Here is a 17,092-nt window from a genome sequence, read left to right as displayed (position 1 = left end):
TGTCCCAGAATGAAAAAGGAAACAGAAGCAAATAAGAAAAGTAAATCAAAAAGTAAACCAGAATTGAAAGATGTGTTTCCACATTGAAAGAACCAGCAAGTGCCCAGTACAATAGACCATTCCAACAGGGTACATAATCACTAAATTTCAGAACACTAAGGACTAAGGAAAGAAAGATCCCACATGCTTACCCAGAGGAAAAATAAAGAAACAGGTCCACATACAAAGGAACAGGTAACACACGGGCTTCAAAAACACTAAAACTAGAAGTAGAGCAAAGCCTTCAAAATCCTGAAGGAAAAAAATTTCCAACTTCAAATTCCTTAGCCAGCCAAACAATTTCAAATTAGGATATAATAAACATGTTTTTAAAAATATAAGGCCTTAAATATGTATTTCCTATGCATGTTTTCTCAAGAAGCTACTACAGGGATGGAATGCATCAAAAAGGAATAAACCAAGTAAGAAAAGACTTATGATGTAGGGAACAGGTGAACTCCCGCCCCCAGCAAAAACCAGAGAGATGAAGGAAATTCCCCAGGGTAATGGTAAAGAGCTGTCCTCCTCAAAAATGACAGCGTACACCAGGTCCAGTCTGGACAGGCAACCAGTCCAGACTGAAGTAAGTCACAAGGCTCTGGAAGAAATGTCTTCAGGAAGGTAAAATTGGGGCAGCACTCTGATATTTTTAATAACATACAGAGTTATTGGGCTCTTTAAGTACGTGCATGCATATCTTTGAGAAAAGACCAAAATAAAATGTTTTCTTTAAAATGCCTTAGATATCTTTCCAGGTCAGTCTATATATATAAAACACACACACACACGCGGTGCCAAAAAAATGTAACACATTTTAAAAAAGGAAAAAAACTACTAAAATTGTAGTAATATATACCAATAACAAAAGATGAATACAAGTCATGTGTACACAATTTTTGGGGCATCCTCTGTGTATGTGTGTGCGTGTGTGCGTATGCATATGCACATGTATATGTATATGTATATGTACCTCCACCAGTCTGTAACAGCCACACAGAAACATCTCTAACTGTCTCACCAGTCCCCTGCTAGGCAAGTAGGTCATTTTCAATACTTCCTAAATATAGCACTGCAGTAAATCATGAAAGTAACTGCATGCTGATGTGAAGGGGAGAGTTGTTTCCAATCCTACTCTTTTCTCAGTATATACTTTCTTACTTATAAAAAAAGTATTAAAATTATAAATAAAATTCAAGTGACTCTATATTAACTTTCTTTTCAGAAGCTGGAGGAAACGTCACATCCCCTCCTTTGGGATAACCCACACCAGGGTTAGGAATTCTTCTCTGAGAAAGAACATCTCAGAAAATTAGTAGGAGTTCTGTTACTTGCATGCTTCTAACTTTCTCCTAATTATGGTGTCATGCTTCCCAATACACTTGGCTTTATGTTCTCTATTTTAAGCAGTTATTTTCTTATAACATCAACTCACGAACAAAATGTTAGAAAAGTTTTTAAGTTTAAGTTGAAGTTAGAAAAGTTTTCAAGTAAGTCTTCAGGGATATTTAGGTTAAACATTAGACAGGTTGATCAGAAGGCATTTGGACAAGGACCTGAATGAAATGATGAAGGCAGCTATGCAAACACCTGGGAGAAAACATTCCAGGCAGAGGAAATAGGAAGTACCAGAATGTGCCTGGCTTGTTCAAGGCATATCAAGGCCAGGGTGGCTAGAATGAATAAATAAATGTAAAAGAGCTTCAAAAAGTTTGCAGGCGTGAACACATGCAGAATCTTACAGGCCATGATAAACAGTTTCAATTTTATCCTAAACAAGATGGGAAGCACTGCACAGATGTTAAGCAACGGACCACTGCCTTAATTTGTCACTTAAACTTCAAAATTAGTCTGGCTGCTGTGTGGAAAAAGAACTTGACTACACAGAAGCAAGAATGGATGGAAGGAAGCAAGATCAATTAGGGGCTACACAAACGTTCAGAGTTGTATTATAGTTTGGTGGTGTAAATCAGGGAAAATGGTAAGAAGTTGCATTTAGAAAAGTTCTTGGATGTAGATTTGCCGATAGACTTGAAATTTACAGTGGAGACAAGTTAAGAATTAAGGCTGATGAACAAGTTTTGATAGGGCCAACAACTCAAGTGAGAAAGACCATCACACACAATCATTTTTTCTTTTTGTTTTTAAAGAGTACTGTGTTTGAAATGCTGATGTAAATATGTTTGGAAAGGCATGTCTTTCTATTACAAGTACTAAAATACATGTCTGGCACACTGTAAATTTCCTCTTTTCATAAAAACTCTATGGTTAGACCTATATGCACAAATTGTGTAGAGAATTATTCCAACCATTAAATTACAAATATGGAAGAAGGACACTGTTGTTGCCAAAGGAAATCTTATAAGCTCAACAATGCTACAGCCAGTGGTTTAACATACTATGTTATAGAAATCCCTGTCGGAGTGATCCAGGTAATTCAGAAATTATGTAAGTTGGAAGTGTGTAATGCTTTAGAGAAAGAAGTAATCACCATGAGATCCCATGCCACTGAATTATCAAGGGAATAAATGGCAACTCAGTAAGAAAACAACTCTCATTCAGCAGAGACCCTGAAGTGTCCATCATTTCTCAAAGTTTATGGTGAAAAGACATTTTCACCATAGATGTGGACTTCATGTGTGTAGTGTGTGAGACACGTTAGGTCTTCCAGTGTTGTCTATCTACATTACACGGACACACACACACACACACACACACACACACACACACACACACGAAGTGGTCAGGAAGGCTATAAACCAGTGTTCAAAGGTGGTCCTATTTGCTGGGTAGAATTATAAGTGGTCTTTTTTTCCTTTTTACTCATTTACACTTTGCCATTTTTCTACCCGAAATTTGCATCATTTGCCCAATGAAAAAATAAATTAATAAATGCACTTGAAATGGATTTGGAAACCTTAGCTATAACCTCAGTGTGTATGAGGCATAAGGACAAAATCTCCATGAGGCAATAACCATGCCCATAAAAGCAAAAATAATATCCAAGGCAGAAATGTCCACCTAGAGGACGACTGTGTTCCAAGATCTGAGACTCTGTTTTAAAGTAGTAGTGTTAGGAAAAGGGGAAAAGAAATAAAGGATGGTACTTTATTCCTTACAATTTAAAATTTATATTGGCGAGTGATATACATTTCGTAAACGTTATTTTCCTTTTACCTGTTTTCTCTCCTTAGGGTTGAGAAGTAAGTACCGAGGGTCAAAAACTATCTTGTGCAACTCCTTCTCCCACGTTGAAAAAGCAGACACCTTTAAAATAAAAAGTATATTGCCCTCGTAATTAAGTTGACTCTAAAAACATAAAGGTCACATACTTTTACTTGAAATCTACAGGACATCTGCTTAAAAAGGAGACACAATAAAAACCATCCTGAAGTTTCCATCACTAATAAATGACAAGCAGTGGGAAGCTGGCAATAGCAAAAATTTCCACACTAATTGGCTCTGAACATTTCTATATTATATAGAAATAACACACACTTAATTACTCATTAAAATAACCACTACTGTGTGACATTTTAAAAATCAGTACATCAGAAAAAGCCTTGAAGATCTGCATTTTGGTTTCCTATGCTTGCTCCAATCTTGCGAACAATGTTGATTTAAAATCGAGAATTTTACTTATTCACGAGTCTGTGCACATAACCAAAACGTTGAAATCCCTTCTTAATTAAGCGTCATTAATAACAATATCACAAAGGACCAGTTCTCCTTTCATCATAATCCATTCTGAAGATATTAAAGGAAGAATCGTATATACCTTACCTATCCCGGGTCGTCCGCCATTCCGCAATGTTAATACTCGTCTTACATTACTCACCAAAGTTTAATGACCCAATAAATGTTAAAATGTTATTTGTACTTAAAAGGACGGTCAATGGCATTTAGTTAAGCATGACATAATTAGCCAAGAAGCGGCTGCCTGACAAAGAACAGTAATTTCATAGGCTTCCCTCATCCCCCCCACAACAAGCGCACTAACCTTAGATTTGACCTTTTAGCAAGACATATTTATATTACTTATACAAAACAGAAATATCTCCCCCAAAGATTGTTTTCTGACCCCTCTCTCTAGCAGCATGTCCTTGAACTGCTTCATTCGGGCCTCCAGAGGGACAATGGCCCTTTCTCGGGCAGCTTTAATTTCAGCTTCCATTGCAGCTTCTTTCTCTGAATCAATGTCTTTATTATCGTCTCTCCTATAAAAAATAAAAAATATAAGGCATCAACTGACAAAGTATTAATAAGGAATCTTACTAAAATCTTAAAATGAATGGAATATTCAAGACTCACTACTGAGCAGCATATTTTTGGCAAAAACAAATTATACTGAGGGCTTTAAATGAACTCTAAGGGATAAGCAACTTTCATTTTAATAACAAACTTACAATGAACTTCTAATGATGTTACAATGGCTACATTGTAGGAAAAATAATATACCTTTACTGTGCTGTCTCTCCCTGACACTAGTTGATACACAAAATGTACTATCTTACTTAAAAAAAACAAAAAACTTATCTCACATTGCAGTAAAATTTTATGTCTGAGAATTGAACAGCACAGAATATAATTTTTAGTTCTTGAAATGATACAGGAAAAACAGTATTCTCCAAAATGTTTTACGTTATAAATGCATAAGATAGTTTTTAAATCTAATAAAAATTGGTATGTCTTAGTAATCTCAAATATTTATTTTGAAAATAAAATTAACATATCTGCAAACTTGGCCAAGTAGATATGTGAGATATATACCTTACCTACCTGACATTTTTTTTACTCACTTTCTGGGTGATAAGTTGAGATTTAAGCTGAAGAACAGGTTCCAGAGAGCAACATAGGCCCAGGAGTAGTGAGGTGGAATTAGAACTGTTCATCAATGACTAAACTACTTCTTGCTCCTCCAAAATGACCCCAGGGCTAAGGGCAACCCTGCTGCTGTATGGTACTCAAGGGAGATTGTGAACATGAAATCGAGTCACCTCTCAAACATCTGTACTATGAAGGAGGCCCGTTCATGTGAATAATCAAAAAATAAATGAAGTAATTCAAAAGCTGAGTGTGTTTGAGCACATCTTACTTCTTAAATATGATCTGCTCAGTATAAAAATAAAATTGGTTCATAATCCCTACATAAATTTAAGGGAATTAAAAACACAGAACATCAGAAAATTCAAAAGTTAAGGTGGCCCAGAAAATTTAAATAAAACTAAGGCTAACCTATAAATATGGTGAGAGGTAATTAACTTAGGGTATGAATCAAAAGAAATAGAAGACATAGTCCGTGACCTGCAGGAACTTAGCGAGATAGTCTGTGACCTAAGATATGCACAAAACAAACAGGTAAAAGCAATTTGCCCAACAATATATACCCTCTTATAATTTATTTAAGAACTATTTAAATAAGAGTTAAAAGACATCCAAGAAATATAACTAATGAAAACAAATAATCTTTATAGAATTACACTAAATGAAAATGTCACAATACAAACTATCACTATCTATCTCAATAAAAGAAATAAAGAAAAACTAAGCCAGGAAAAATAGGCTTTTAGCTTTGTACCTAAATAGAGAAGCTCGGGCAATCCACATAAAGGACTTCTTTGACATTCTCCTGATAAAAGCAGTTAAAAACCTTACAGAGTTGTCTATAAGAACAAACAATTAAAAACAACCTAAAAGTTTAACATTGTAGGAACATCCAAAATTATGGTACATAAACAGAATGAATACAGTCATTTATAATAATTAAGAAAACAAACGTCTTATTCTAGATTTTTTAAAAAAAGAACACAAAATCAGTTGATTACAACTAATAAAAATACTTATACATTTGGTCAAGAACTAAAATGTCAATTACAAAAAAGAAAATAGCAGTGTTACTGTGGCTACTGACTCTCTTTAATATCTTAATTTCTTTAACATCATTGCCAATAAAGACATTTTTTAGAAAGAACCACCATTGATAGGGGTTATCTTACTGATTTCTTTGCCATAATTTGGCTGCATTCAATCTGTCCTTTTCAGATAAGGACTATGATCAAACAGTCCCTAATGTCTTCAGACTTTCCTTTTTGCTGCTAAATAATGGTCCCATTGGCCCCCACCCCAAACACCCACTATCCCACCCTTCCACCCCCATAATTAGTAACATTCATATTTTACCCAATTCTAGAGCACTGGCTAAGCTAATCCTTCCACTTACAAACAGTCTCTTTTTCTCAGAACATTTTCTAAGCTCATGGGTTCCCTCTCCAGAGGGTAAAATGACCAGACTCAAGGTTTAAGGAAGTCATAAGTATGTACAAAGAGAAGTCTGTCTGCAGTCATGAAATTTCTGGAATGCTGTCTGTTGGGGTCTACATTAGGGAGGAAATTTATTTTTTATAAAATTCAAGGCCTAATCGATGTTTGAAAATAATTTATCAATTAATCCCTAAAATGTCATTTTGCTTCATAATACATATTTGAATACCCAAATCTTTTGCAAATCTAGCAACAAAAGGGACACCATTTCTACATTCTAAAGCAAAACTTTTTAATATCAGGTCTAAGAGAACAATCATCATTTCTGTCTCCTAACATACAAATTACCTGTCCCAATCAAGAACTGACTGTGATCTAATCAACCTTTAAAAGCTAAAATCTACCTGAATTACATAAATTGGAAGTTATTACTTACTTCCGTTTTTTGGCTTTAACAGGTTCATCTTCATTAATTTCTTCCATTAATTCTTGCTCTTCTTTAACTACAACATAAAATTTAATTAAACTCTGTCAGAATAAAAATAAGCAAGCAACAACTGAAGTATCTAGGCATGAATCCTGCTAACCGCTCCTAGAACACTTGCCTTAATAGTTATTACAAAGAAGCTACAATTTACAGTTAGTTCACTTACTTGCACTCATAGAGAACTGCCACTTTTGGATGGATAACATTGTCGGGGTCGGGTGCCCTGGCAAAAACATTTCAAATATTATTATGAATAGTCATATGTGTATATTATACAATCTTTTATTTTAAAAAATTCCTGTTTACATAAAATATCCATCCTATAACATGCACTACTTTATAAAACATTAAAGCACAGTGATTCTATACCCTCTACTACTCCCGCCTTTACAGTAAATATTCAATTCTTTTGAACTGATTCTTTGATGCATGTATTTAAAAAATAAATGGACTGAATATTTGAAAATAGACTCATAAAAACACATAAAAGCAAATCATATACTTTTTTGGCATGATGCAACACTATGGTACAAAGTCTTATCAGTATCACAGCTATAAAACATATTGCTGGTGGGGACAAGCTAGTGCCCCTATCTTCAGCACCAAGTAGGCAACGTCTGACTGATTTAGAAATCACTTGTAAGCAGAAAATGTTAGTACCACATATCCACAATCCACGAAGATTTCTTAATTATTTTAAGTGACATATATTAGGGTTTGTTCCATTTGAAGTATGTACAACAAAATGATTCATTTATCATGCTTATACATTACATGGGGGAACTCTATACAAACACATCATGTCAATACAAGGGCAAATAACCAATAAAAAATATTCAATAAAAACTATGTACAAATATTTGTTTTATTATATATATATCAGAATGCTGTCTGAACATGAGGTAGATTAAAGATCATCTCTTAATAAGGTTTAAATGTCTCTATTCTCAGGAATAAGGCTTACCTTCCCTAAATTTCATCTATTTTAAAAGACTCATATAAATAAGTTTTCATATCTTACAAAATTTTAGTAAACAAAGTATTTTTAATATACTCTAGTTTTATTTCAGAAAATATATAACTCGTCACAAAAGGGGACACAAGGCTCACTGAGGAGCACTTTAGTATTATTAGTAAGTATGGAGCAAACATCAGCAATACCAACGTATCTTGTATTAACTGAAAGTCTCAACAAGTAAAAAAACATATACGTTTTTTAAATGGTTTTTATCCAAATTCTCTATTTTTTATATCACTAATACTGAACTCAAACTAATACAGCAGTCTATTTTCCATTTCTCCAATTTCTTATATTCCTTGAAAATAGAGTTTTTCTAAATGGCCTCACATTTTCTGTCAAAATATTAAAAGAATGTTAACATTAGAAAATGAATTCCTAATTTAAAACTTACTTAGTTTCTTCATTTCTTCCATTCCTTTCTTATGAGGGGGCTCTTGAATAATTTTGTCAACATCTGCCCTTCCAATCAGATCATCAGGCCGGTCCCACATAGAAAGACGGGTGGTAGGATTATAAAAGAAGACCCGTTCATCACCAGTCCAAACAACACACCTAAGAATGGATTCAAATAGCATTACCTTATGTTATGAAACACATTTTATAGCTAGGTCTTTTGCTGTCATCCTGTTATAAGGGGAGGTGGTGGTCATGGGAAAGGATATGTTTATATTTACTTACAGTTATTTATAGAGAACCAAACAAGGTTTTTAGAGCAGAACAAAGCTGACTGCCTAAGGTGAAAACCACAGTTTAACATATTGAGAAAACCAGGAAAAGCAAAGCAATTGTGATCAGAGTTTAGAGTGCACAGGAACTTGGTCAGGCACACTCAAATTGAGAATGCTACATTTAACATATCACAAAGGATGCGGTTAATGGCAACAAGTAATAATGCAACTAAGCATTCTAAAACTAAAAGAACAGACCATAGTACCTTACCTATGACACAATTCTTAATATCTCTTATCAAATCAGAATTACATACTCAAATACAACCTTCTATGAAGCCTTTATATCTGATTATATCTGGTATAAGAAACAGAAGTACCAACAGAGCTGTGGCACTGTAGTCCACTACAGCTCACTGTTCCTGTTAATCACAACCAGAAACTCAGACAAAATAGAAAAAAACAATTATGGGAGGACTCCGTAAAGTTTAAAAAAAAGAAGGGGAAAAAAAAGACTGGGGTAAGGAGGAGAGTCAAAATTTAGAGAAGCAACTGCATGGGTATAAATTTCCCATTTCTCCTCCCTCAAATCGCAGCCCTGAGGGTGGCCCTTAGGTAACTCCAACAGAAACCAGGCCTTTATGGCCAGATAATCAAGTTAATCAACAGCTGCTAAGCCCAAGGTGACCTAGACTGTGAAATTATCAGACAAAGCCTCTATTGTTGAAATAATCAAAGACTTGAAAGCAGCATTTATACTTAGGCTTCATGAGATGAAGAAAAACAAACTTGAAATGAATGAAAAGACGGGTTCTCAGCACAGAAACGGAAATTGTAAAAAAAAAAAAAATTTAAAGAAGGAAATTTTACAAATGAAAAATACAACTGAAATTAAATTTCTCTGGATTGGCTCAAGAGCAGAATGGTGACAAAAGAAACAATTAGAAGACAGATCAATAATGATCCCATCTGAACACAGGGAGGGCGCAGAGAGCCAGGGGATGAACAGTCTCAGGAACCTGAGGGACCATATCAAAATGTCTAATATACATAGCACTGGGATCCCAGAAGAGGCTATTAGGCAGAAAAAAATCTGAAGACATAATGGCCAAAAACTTCTCCAAATTTGGTAAAAGACATAAATATTAAAGAAGCTCAGTGAACCCCAAACAGGATGGTGCAACTAGAACTCGCATACGCTGCTGATGGAAATTCCAAAATGAAAGGACGACTTTGGAAAGCAACTGGGCAGTTTCTTAGGAAGTTAAGCACATATACCAAATAATCCAGGGATTACACTCCTAGTTATTTACCTAAGACAAATAAAAACCTATGTCTCCACAAGAATGTTCATAGCCATTTTAGTTGTAATTAACTTGGGCTATATCCAATTTTTGGCTATGACAAAAAGGCTAACATGTAGGCGTGGAATGGCTGAATATTGGAAACAACCCAAATGTGCATCAGCAGGTGAAAGGATAAACTGGCATAAGCAAACAAAGGCCTGCTACTCAGCAATAAAAAGGAACAAACTATTGATACATTCAATAACACGGATAAATGTCAAAAATCATTATTGCTAAGTGAAAGAAATTACCCAAGCCGATCACAAAAGGCACATATTATATGATTCCATTTATACGAAATATCCAGAATAAGCAAATCTAGATAGAAAGGAGACTAGTGCCTAGGACTGAGGGAGCTGACAAGAAATGCGGAGTGACTGTAAATGAGCATGGGATTTCTTTGGGGGGTAATGAAAATATTCTCAAGTTGATCATGCTGATGGTAACACAACTCTGAACATATTAAAAATCAGTAGGTTGTACTCTTTAACAAGTGATTTGCATGGTATGTGAATTATCCCAATAAAGCTGTTAAACATTTTTTAAAAAGAAACTAGACAGAAAAAAGTATATACTATATGATTACTGATATAAAATTCTAGAAAATGCAAAGTAATCTATAATAATAGAAAGCAGAGACATACTTAGGGATGGAGATAGAAGGAAGGATGGACTACAAAGGGACACAAGAAAACTTTTGGGGGTACTGGTAATGTTTGTCTTGATGGTGGTAATGAAATTTAAGTATGTGCAGCTTATTTTACTTCAACTATACCTCAGTAACACAAGTAAAAATAAGAGAAAATGTATAATACACCACCAAACTAAAATCTTTTAGGGAAATAGACTAGATATCTTTTTTTTTTTTTTTGTCATGAAATCCAACCAAAACCTAAGGCTTACTGATCCTAGAGAACACAAAATGCTTCTAGTTTTGACCTCTCTTTACACTTAATTTTTAAAGTACCATAGGGTTTTGGGGTGGGGCGAGTGTTATACATTTTCATCCAAATATTCAGTGCAGAATTCTCTTCAAGAAGTTCCATTAGAACCATCATGAGACACTTAATCCATCTTGTTAGATGTTTATTGGGGAAAAAAACTAAGTCTAAATTTTTCTATGGCAGCTTCTAAAACACTGATCTATACTAACAACAACCAATACTTTACAATAGAAATGTTGTTCTAACTCATGTTGGCTTCAAAATACCTAAGTTGCTAATACAGTGCCAGTGGTATTAGAAATAAATGTGGAGTGTGAAGCTCTCGGGACATTTCAGAATTAACAGAAAAGCTATGGACAAAAAAAAATTCTTTTGTCACAAAACTGCCGTGTTGATGATATGCATAATAAATTATTTAGGGGTGAAATGCAGTGATATCTGCAAATGTTAACGTATCAAAAAAAAACTGATTAGCAGATGCATTGAGGGACAGATAAGTGACAAAGCAAATATGATGAAATATTAACTGTAGAATCTAGGTGGTCTATATATGGTGTTAACTGTTCTAGAAACATTCTTTCAATGTTTCTGTATGTTTCAATTTTTGCACAATAATTGGAAGTAAAAAGCTATAAAAACAAAAATAACCACAGAAACACAGCAGAAAGAAAGAGACAGACAGAGAGGGGAGGGAGGGAGCGAGGAAGGAAAGAAGGAAAGAAAGAAAGGGAGGGAGGGAGAAAAGAGAGGGCAGGCCCTGTGCCACTCTCAGTAAATATAAAAGTGACTAGAAGTTAGAGATAAATTTTTCATAAAAACCCAACATAGACTACAGATAAGCAAAGCATGGCAAATACAGACGGCCCTCACTTTGTATGGGACTATAAAAATAAATGCAAGCTAAATCTGTGTGATGCAATCTTAGTAAGCAATAGGAAAAATTACAATTGGTCTGTGACCTTTAGGAAAAAAAACTCCCAATATAGGTAAGAGAAACATGAAACTTTGTGTTTTACATTCAGCTTCTTAACTTATCTCTAAAGAAAGTAATTTGAAGAGCGACATTAGAAGATATCAAGAGACAGACCAATAAAAATTTAATTATCCAAATGAAGTGGCATATCCCTGCCTTAGCTGAACAATTTGTTTACAGTTAATTTACCCATTTTATAAGAAATATAAAATAATAAACTAAGGATTAAAGTTACACTGATAATAAATTCCTTCATTGATAGAACTTGGAAAATAATTTGGACAAGTGGTTATCTTTCATGTACAAATTTCCTCTGCTATCCGAAAGAGCGTTCCTATGAAACCTTTTGTAAGCGGAAATACTAAAGCAAAGAAGCAATTACCATTAATTTATATGGAAAATTCTTGAGCGTTCCCAGATCCAAAATTCAAGATATGCACAATGTCTTTGTTTTGTTCACCATGAACGAAACGCTTACTACATCCAGTTTTCCACTAAGCTTACTGTAGGCTTTTCTTACTGAGCTCTTGTAGGCTTTTCTGATACCTTAGGACACATCTTGCTAACTGATGCACAAAACCAATCGAGATAATGCACAGATGCTCACAGACACACAGTTCAAAGCTGTGGGCGGCTTGATGCTGAGATGCTGAGAGTAGTTTCCGGGACAGGGCTTGGCGGGGCCACTCTAGCTGCTGGGGGTATGCGCTGCCTATAAAGGCTTGCTGCAAAACAAACGCTCAACGCTATTTTCACCTTTTTTCATAAAAGCGAAAATCCTCTTTGGATTTCTTTCAGTTAGCAAAAAAACAAGTACTAATGTAGGTCTTTTGTAAAAGTAGCATAAGATGAACTTTCAAAAAGCAGGGGATACCTGTACTCTGATGGGCTGTAAAAGCACTAAAAATATAGTTGCTTTTTGTGGGGGTGGGGGATAAACGGGAATGCTTCCTAAGACACAGAACCTAGAAACTATAAATAAAAAAATCAATAAATTTGACCTCATCAAAATATAAAACTTATGTATGATGAGATATCAGAAAGACAGAAATTGTAATACATGAAAAAGTCTCTCAGGTATCATTAAGAAAAAGACAAGTCCATAAAGAGAGGAGCAAAAACTAAAGAGGCAATCCACAGCCAATAAACACGAAAGAGGTTCGATTATAGCAGCATTCTGGAAATCTAAGAATCCTTTTCTTATCAGGTTACCAAAGATTTAAAAGGAATAACCCCTACACTGTTGAGTGCAGAAGAACTGGTACTGTTGGAAATATTAACTGGTACAGCTCCTCCGCCCCCCGAGAAAACCCTTACCAAGGTCCATTTAAGCAATGATCACCAAAATTTTAAATAGCTGTATCACTTGATTCAGCACATCAAACAGAAATATTTGAATAAATTCAAAAAGAAAACATGTATAAGGTGTCCTAAACAGCAATTTTTGTAATGCCAAGGGCAAACCACCCCTACCACACACAAAAAAATGTAAAATAACCTAATCACCCATTTGCAGGAAAATTACGCATTTTCATACAACAGAAAATGATGCCCTCACAAGTAGATTTATATGTACTAAAACTGAAAATTTTCTGAGACCTATTTAGTAAAAAAACACCGAGAATACACATATTTTTAAGGACACTATAATGTGCATGTATGCTGCACACATACCTCTATGTACATAAAACACAATATTGCAAAAGGTCCACAAGGCATATGTACCAAACTTTTATTAATGAAGAGGTTTGGTGAAGGTGGAATTCTACAACTTTTTACTTCATACAAGTCCTTCATATTGTATTCTTTTGTGCATTCATTATTCTTTTCTATATTATGTCAGATCAATGAGAAAACAAAGCAAAGCCCAAAAGCAAAAGATATAAATAAGAGAAAAAGTAAATAAATAAATAAATAAAAATAAATAAAATAAATAAATAAATATAAATAAAAGAGGATAATAAATACAAGAGACTTGACATGCAAATGACAAATGTTCCAGAAAAAGAAAAAGATGAAAAGAAGCAATAATTAAATCCCAAAGAATATTTTGCTAATCTGAGGGCCCAAGTCTGAAAGTTGATGAGACCCATGAAGCTCAGACTGGTGGGGTTTGGGGCTGGTTCCCGGCTTGTCATGTACAATACTCAGAGAAACCACAACCTAGAAATATATTCTCTGAATAGAGTGTTTTCGTAACTTTGGTTTTGGAACCAGGTGAATATTCTGCATAATTATGTTTTAAAATGAGCTTGTGTATCAAGTTGGTGAAATAACTACGCAGAAAACAAATATTCCAAATGCCTTTAAAACATAATTTGACTACAACATCCGTAGAGTGATACAACCAAAACAAAAAACAAAATAACGAGGAAAAGAGTTTATACTGTCTTCAGTAATCACACTGTTATTGTTACTGTTGGTGTTGTTCTGTGACTTGTTTGTGAGAAAAGCAAAAGAGTAATTATGTTGCTATCACTAAAAAACAGGATTTTCAGCAGGAAAGGACATACTGAACTAACAGAGACAATGAGATTCAGTAAAAATCTTGTAGACCTGAATTGCAAGTAATGGCATGAATTCAGGATGTATATTTAAATGTACGTGTCTTCCATGTATACGGGTAAGTGATTTGGAGCAGGAACAGGAGAGAAAGCACTGATGGGGAGAGGGAGAACCAAAAAAAAGAAGAAATTATGAACAAGAAACATTACTGGAAAGCACCATGAAAGGAGGAAGAAAGACACTGCAGCAACTGAGTTTTAGGTTGAATACTCAAAAGACAACAAACAAGAACCAAAATATTCAGTAAATAAAAACATACATTTGACATATACTTATTAAAAGTACTTTTGCTTTCTGTAGGATAAACCACATAACAATCAAATGTAACAAACAAATAAATAAGCCAACTACATACCATGGAGTACCAGGAATAGGGGTAGTAGCTACGGGCTTTGCCTTCTGGGCAGCCTTTTCTTCTTCGGTCATCTCCTCTTCTTTGGGCTCCTATAAGAAATGTTACTCCCATTTAATTAATACCATAAAATTATACCACAAAGTATCACTGCAAATGGCTCAAAGTGCAAACAACATAAGTTCTGCTGCTAGTATAGGGAGGAGAGACTGAGTAGAAATTTCTAAGAAAGCTCTAAATTCTTGCCTCCTAGACAGAACTGAATTCCACAATAGTAGATGGTTCTATCTTACAGACTCACTAACCATCTGCTTGGGAGCAGAAATCGGGAATACAGTATACAAAATTTAAGGTCATTTTCATTTAAGGTCATTTCATTTTTTCTGCTAATTTCCTTACTATAAACATGACTGCCATTGTTCCCTCACTGGATAAAGGAAGCTTCCAAAAATCAAGTTTTTAGTGATGCGTACCAATTCTTCCATGCTAGGAGAGGACAGATAAAAAATATAATGAACATTCCCCAAATATGAAGTTATAGTTATAATTTTAACATGTACCAGTCTGTAAGTAGGAGACTGGAGATCAGGTCCAAGCTCTGGTCTAACGTGCTTTCTTTTGATTTAGTATAAGAAGTAATTTAATGAAAACTTTCAAAGGAAAAACTGAATTAAAACTTCAAAGAACCCTTTCAGAGATGAAATCTGTAACAATTATCTGAAACTGTTATCAAATGGATTTTCAGTTACAAGTAACTTGTACCCAATAATCAATGCTGGCTCCCAGGTTACCTCCTTTATCTCCTTTATTGGCTCTTCTTTAGGATCCTCCTCCTCCGTCTCCATTGGCAGAGGTTCTTCAGAAGGTTCTTTAATTGGCTCTTTAATCTTATCCTCTAATTTTTCTATGTAAAAAGTTAAGATAATGTCACTCAATGGTTTTGATATAATTTTCCAAGAACTTTCAGGGACTGAACAGTTAAGATATTCCATAACTAGAGTTACCAACCACAAAGATACAATGTTCTTCCTTGTAATATCATCATTCATTTGAATCTAACATAATGCTCAACTTCACATACCTTGCTATACCAATCAGAAAACTGTCACTAGAAAAGAACTACTGATTTCAGAGAGAAAAGGTCTTTTAGGTCATTCGTGTATCATTTGTAGCAATCATTCATTTTGCTGAAAGGGATAAGATACTAAGATACTTATGAACAGAAACTGGGACTTGTGGTATAGAAAATTATGAGTCTTCTTCAACCAAGACTTCAAGGGCTTAATTTTGTTATTTTGGAACACATACAATACATACATTCCTTTCTGATCAGTACTATCAACCTCAATAAGGATACCGATAATTAAATAACAGACTAATAATGCCATTCCTGACACGAGTAAAAATATGTATTTGTATGTATGTATAATTTTAATTTCTCCAGCTGGAATAGTCTTCTATTTATAATATTATAGTTTATACTATGTCCCACCAAATCATTAAAACTATACCTTTTTCCTTTAGTTCTTGGGGTTTTTCCCAGGTTGATTCTAATGTTCTATTATTATAATAGTATGTCTTCCCATCTGCTGTTTTATATTCAGTCCACTCAGAAACTGCTGTTGCTCCAGCTAAGGTAGCAGGTGAAGCTGCAATAGCGACCTGGGGGTGTATCATGGGTACAATAGGAGGGGCCATTCCTGGCAACACACCTAAAAGAAGAAGTAAAAAAAAATTAGACCCAAATATCAAATTGCAATTCAAAATAAAACTTTTAAATACGAGCTAAATCTTCCTATTAAATATTAATAAATGAGCCAGTTGGAATTAAAAAAAAAATCACATAAAATGTGATTTAATTACTTAAATCTATTTCCCTTATTTAGTTCTAATGTCTAAATTCAATTAAATTCAGAAACTAAACCCAAGAAGTACCATAAGAACAGTCAGAAATTTGGGTCACACCTATGACGAAGTCTTAAAATAATAAATTCTAAAAATCCTGGTATAGTCTCTACTTATTAATAGAAATATATTTTTATAAAGAATTTCTCAAATTCTAATGAAATAAAGGCAACGAGTATATTTACTGAGTATGTTTCCTGAGGCAAAATCATTTTCTAGTTCTAAGGTACTTAAAAGGGTATGAATAAAATTCTCAGTTTTTAAATTAAATGACTGAGTTTATTCTCAAATCTACTTTAAATACTAAGTGATTAAGTCAGAGAGCCCTATAACTGTCAGTTTAGTCTTTTCTTAAAAGAAAACAGTGTCTTCTATTTTTAAAACAAGCCACAACTTACATTTTTACAAGATAGCTAAAAAAGCTGGTATTACATAAATAATTAAGAATATGTGAATCAAAATTGAAAAACAAAACCTCAAATCCTATACAGGAATCTAAGTTTTAGGTAGTTATCTTCAATCCCCTTAAAATAT

General features: G+C 34.2%; 1 protein-coding gene across 11 annotated transcripts in view; it reads right to left on the bottom strand.

Annotated features, from left to right (window-relative positions):
* Positions 1–17,092, bottom strand: part of TCERG1 (transcription elongation regulator 1) — a 54,600-nt gene that overhangs the window by 18,027 nt on the left and 19,481 nt on the right. For 4 of the 11 annotated variants that reach the window (XR_004421948.1, XR_004421950.1, XM_033096274.1 and 1 more), the window contains 9 exons: positions 16,165–16,365; positions 15,445–15,557; positions 14,657–14,745; positions 8,197–8,357; positions 6,951–7,007; positions 6,734–6,800; positions 5,615–5,665; positions 4,118–4,253; positions 3,214–3,303 (listed from right to left, as the gene is read on the bottom strand). Coding sequence is in view for 6 of the 11 variants with exons in the window: in XM_033096274.1 (XP_032952165.1) it covers positions 3,214–3,303; positions 4,118–4,253; positions 5,615–5,665; positions 6,734–6,800; positions 6,951–7,007; positions 8,197–8,357; positions 14,657–14,745; positions 15,445–15,557; positions 16,165–16,365 (965 nt within the window). In the remaining 5 variants the exon portion in view is untranslated. Of the gene's footprint in view, positions 1–3,213; positions 3,304–4,117; positions 4,254–5,271; positions 5,371–5,614; positions 5,666–6,733; positions 6,801–6,950; positions 7,008–8,196; positions 8,358–14,656; positions 14,746–15,444; positions 15,558–16,164; positions 16,366–17,092 lie in introns of all 11 variants that reach the window. The other 7 variants (XR_004421949.1, XR_004421951.1, XM_033096276.1 and 4 more) reach the window with 2 other exon arrangements.

Source organism: Rhinolophus ferrumequinum, chromosome 24 (genome assembly GCF_004115265.2).
Source record: "Rhinolophus ferrumequinum isolate MPI-CBG mRhiFer1 chromosome 24, mRhiFer1_v1.p, whole genome shotgun sequence".
NCBI lineage: Eukaryota > Metazoa > Chordata > Mammalia > Chiroptera > Rhinolophidae > Rhinolophus > Rhinolophus ferrumequinum.
Note: the sequence above shows the minus strand (reverse complement) of the source record. Positions and strands in the feature narration are given on the sequence as shown.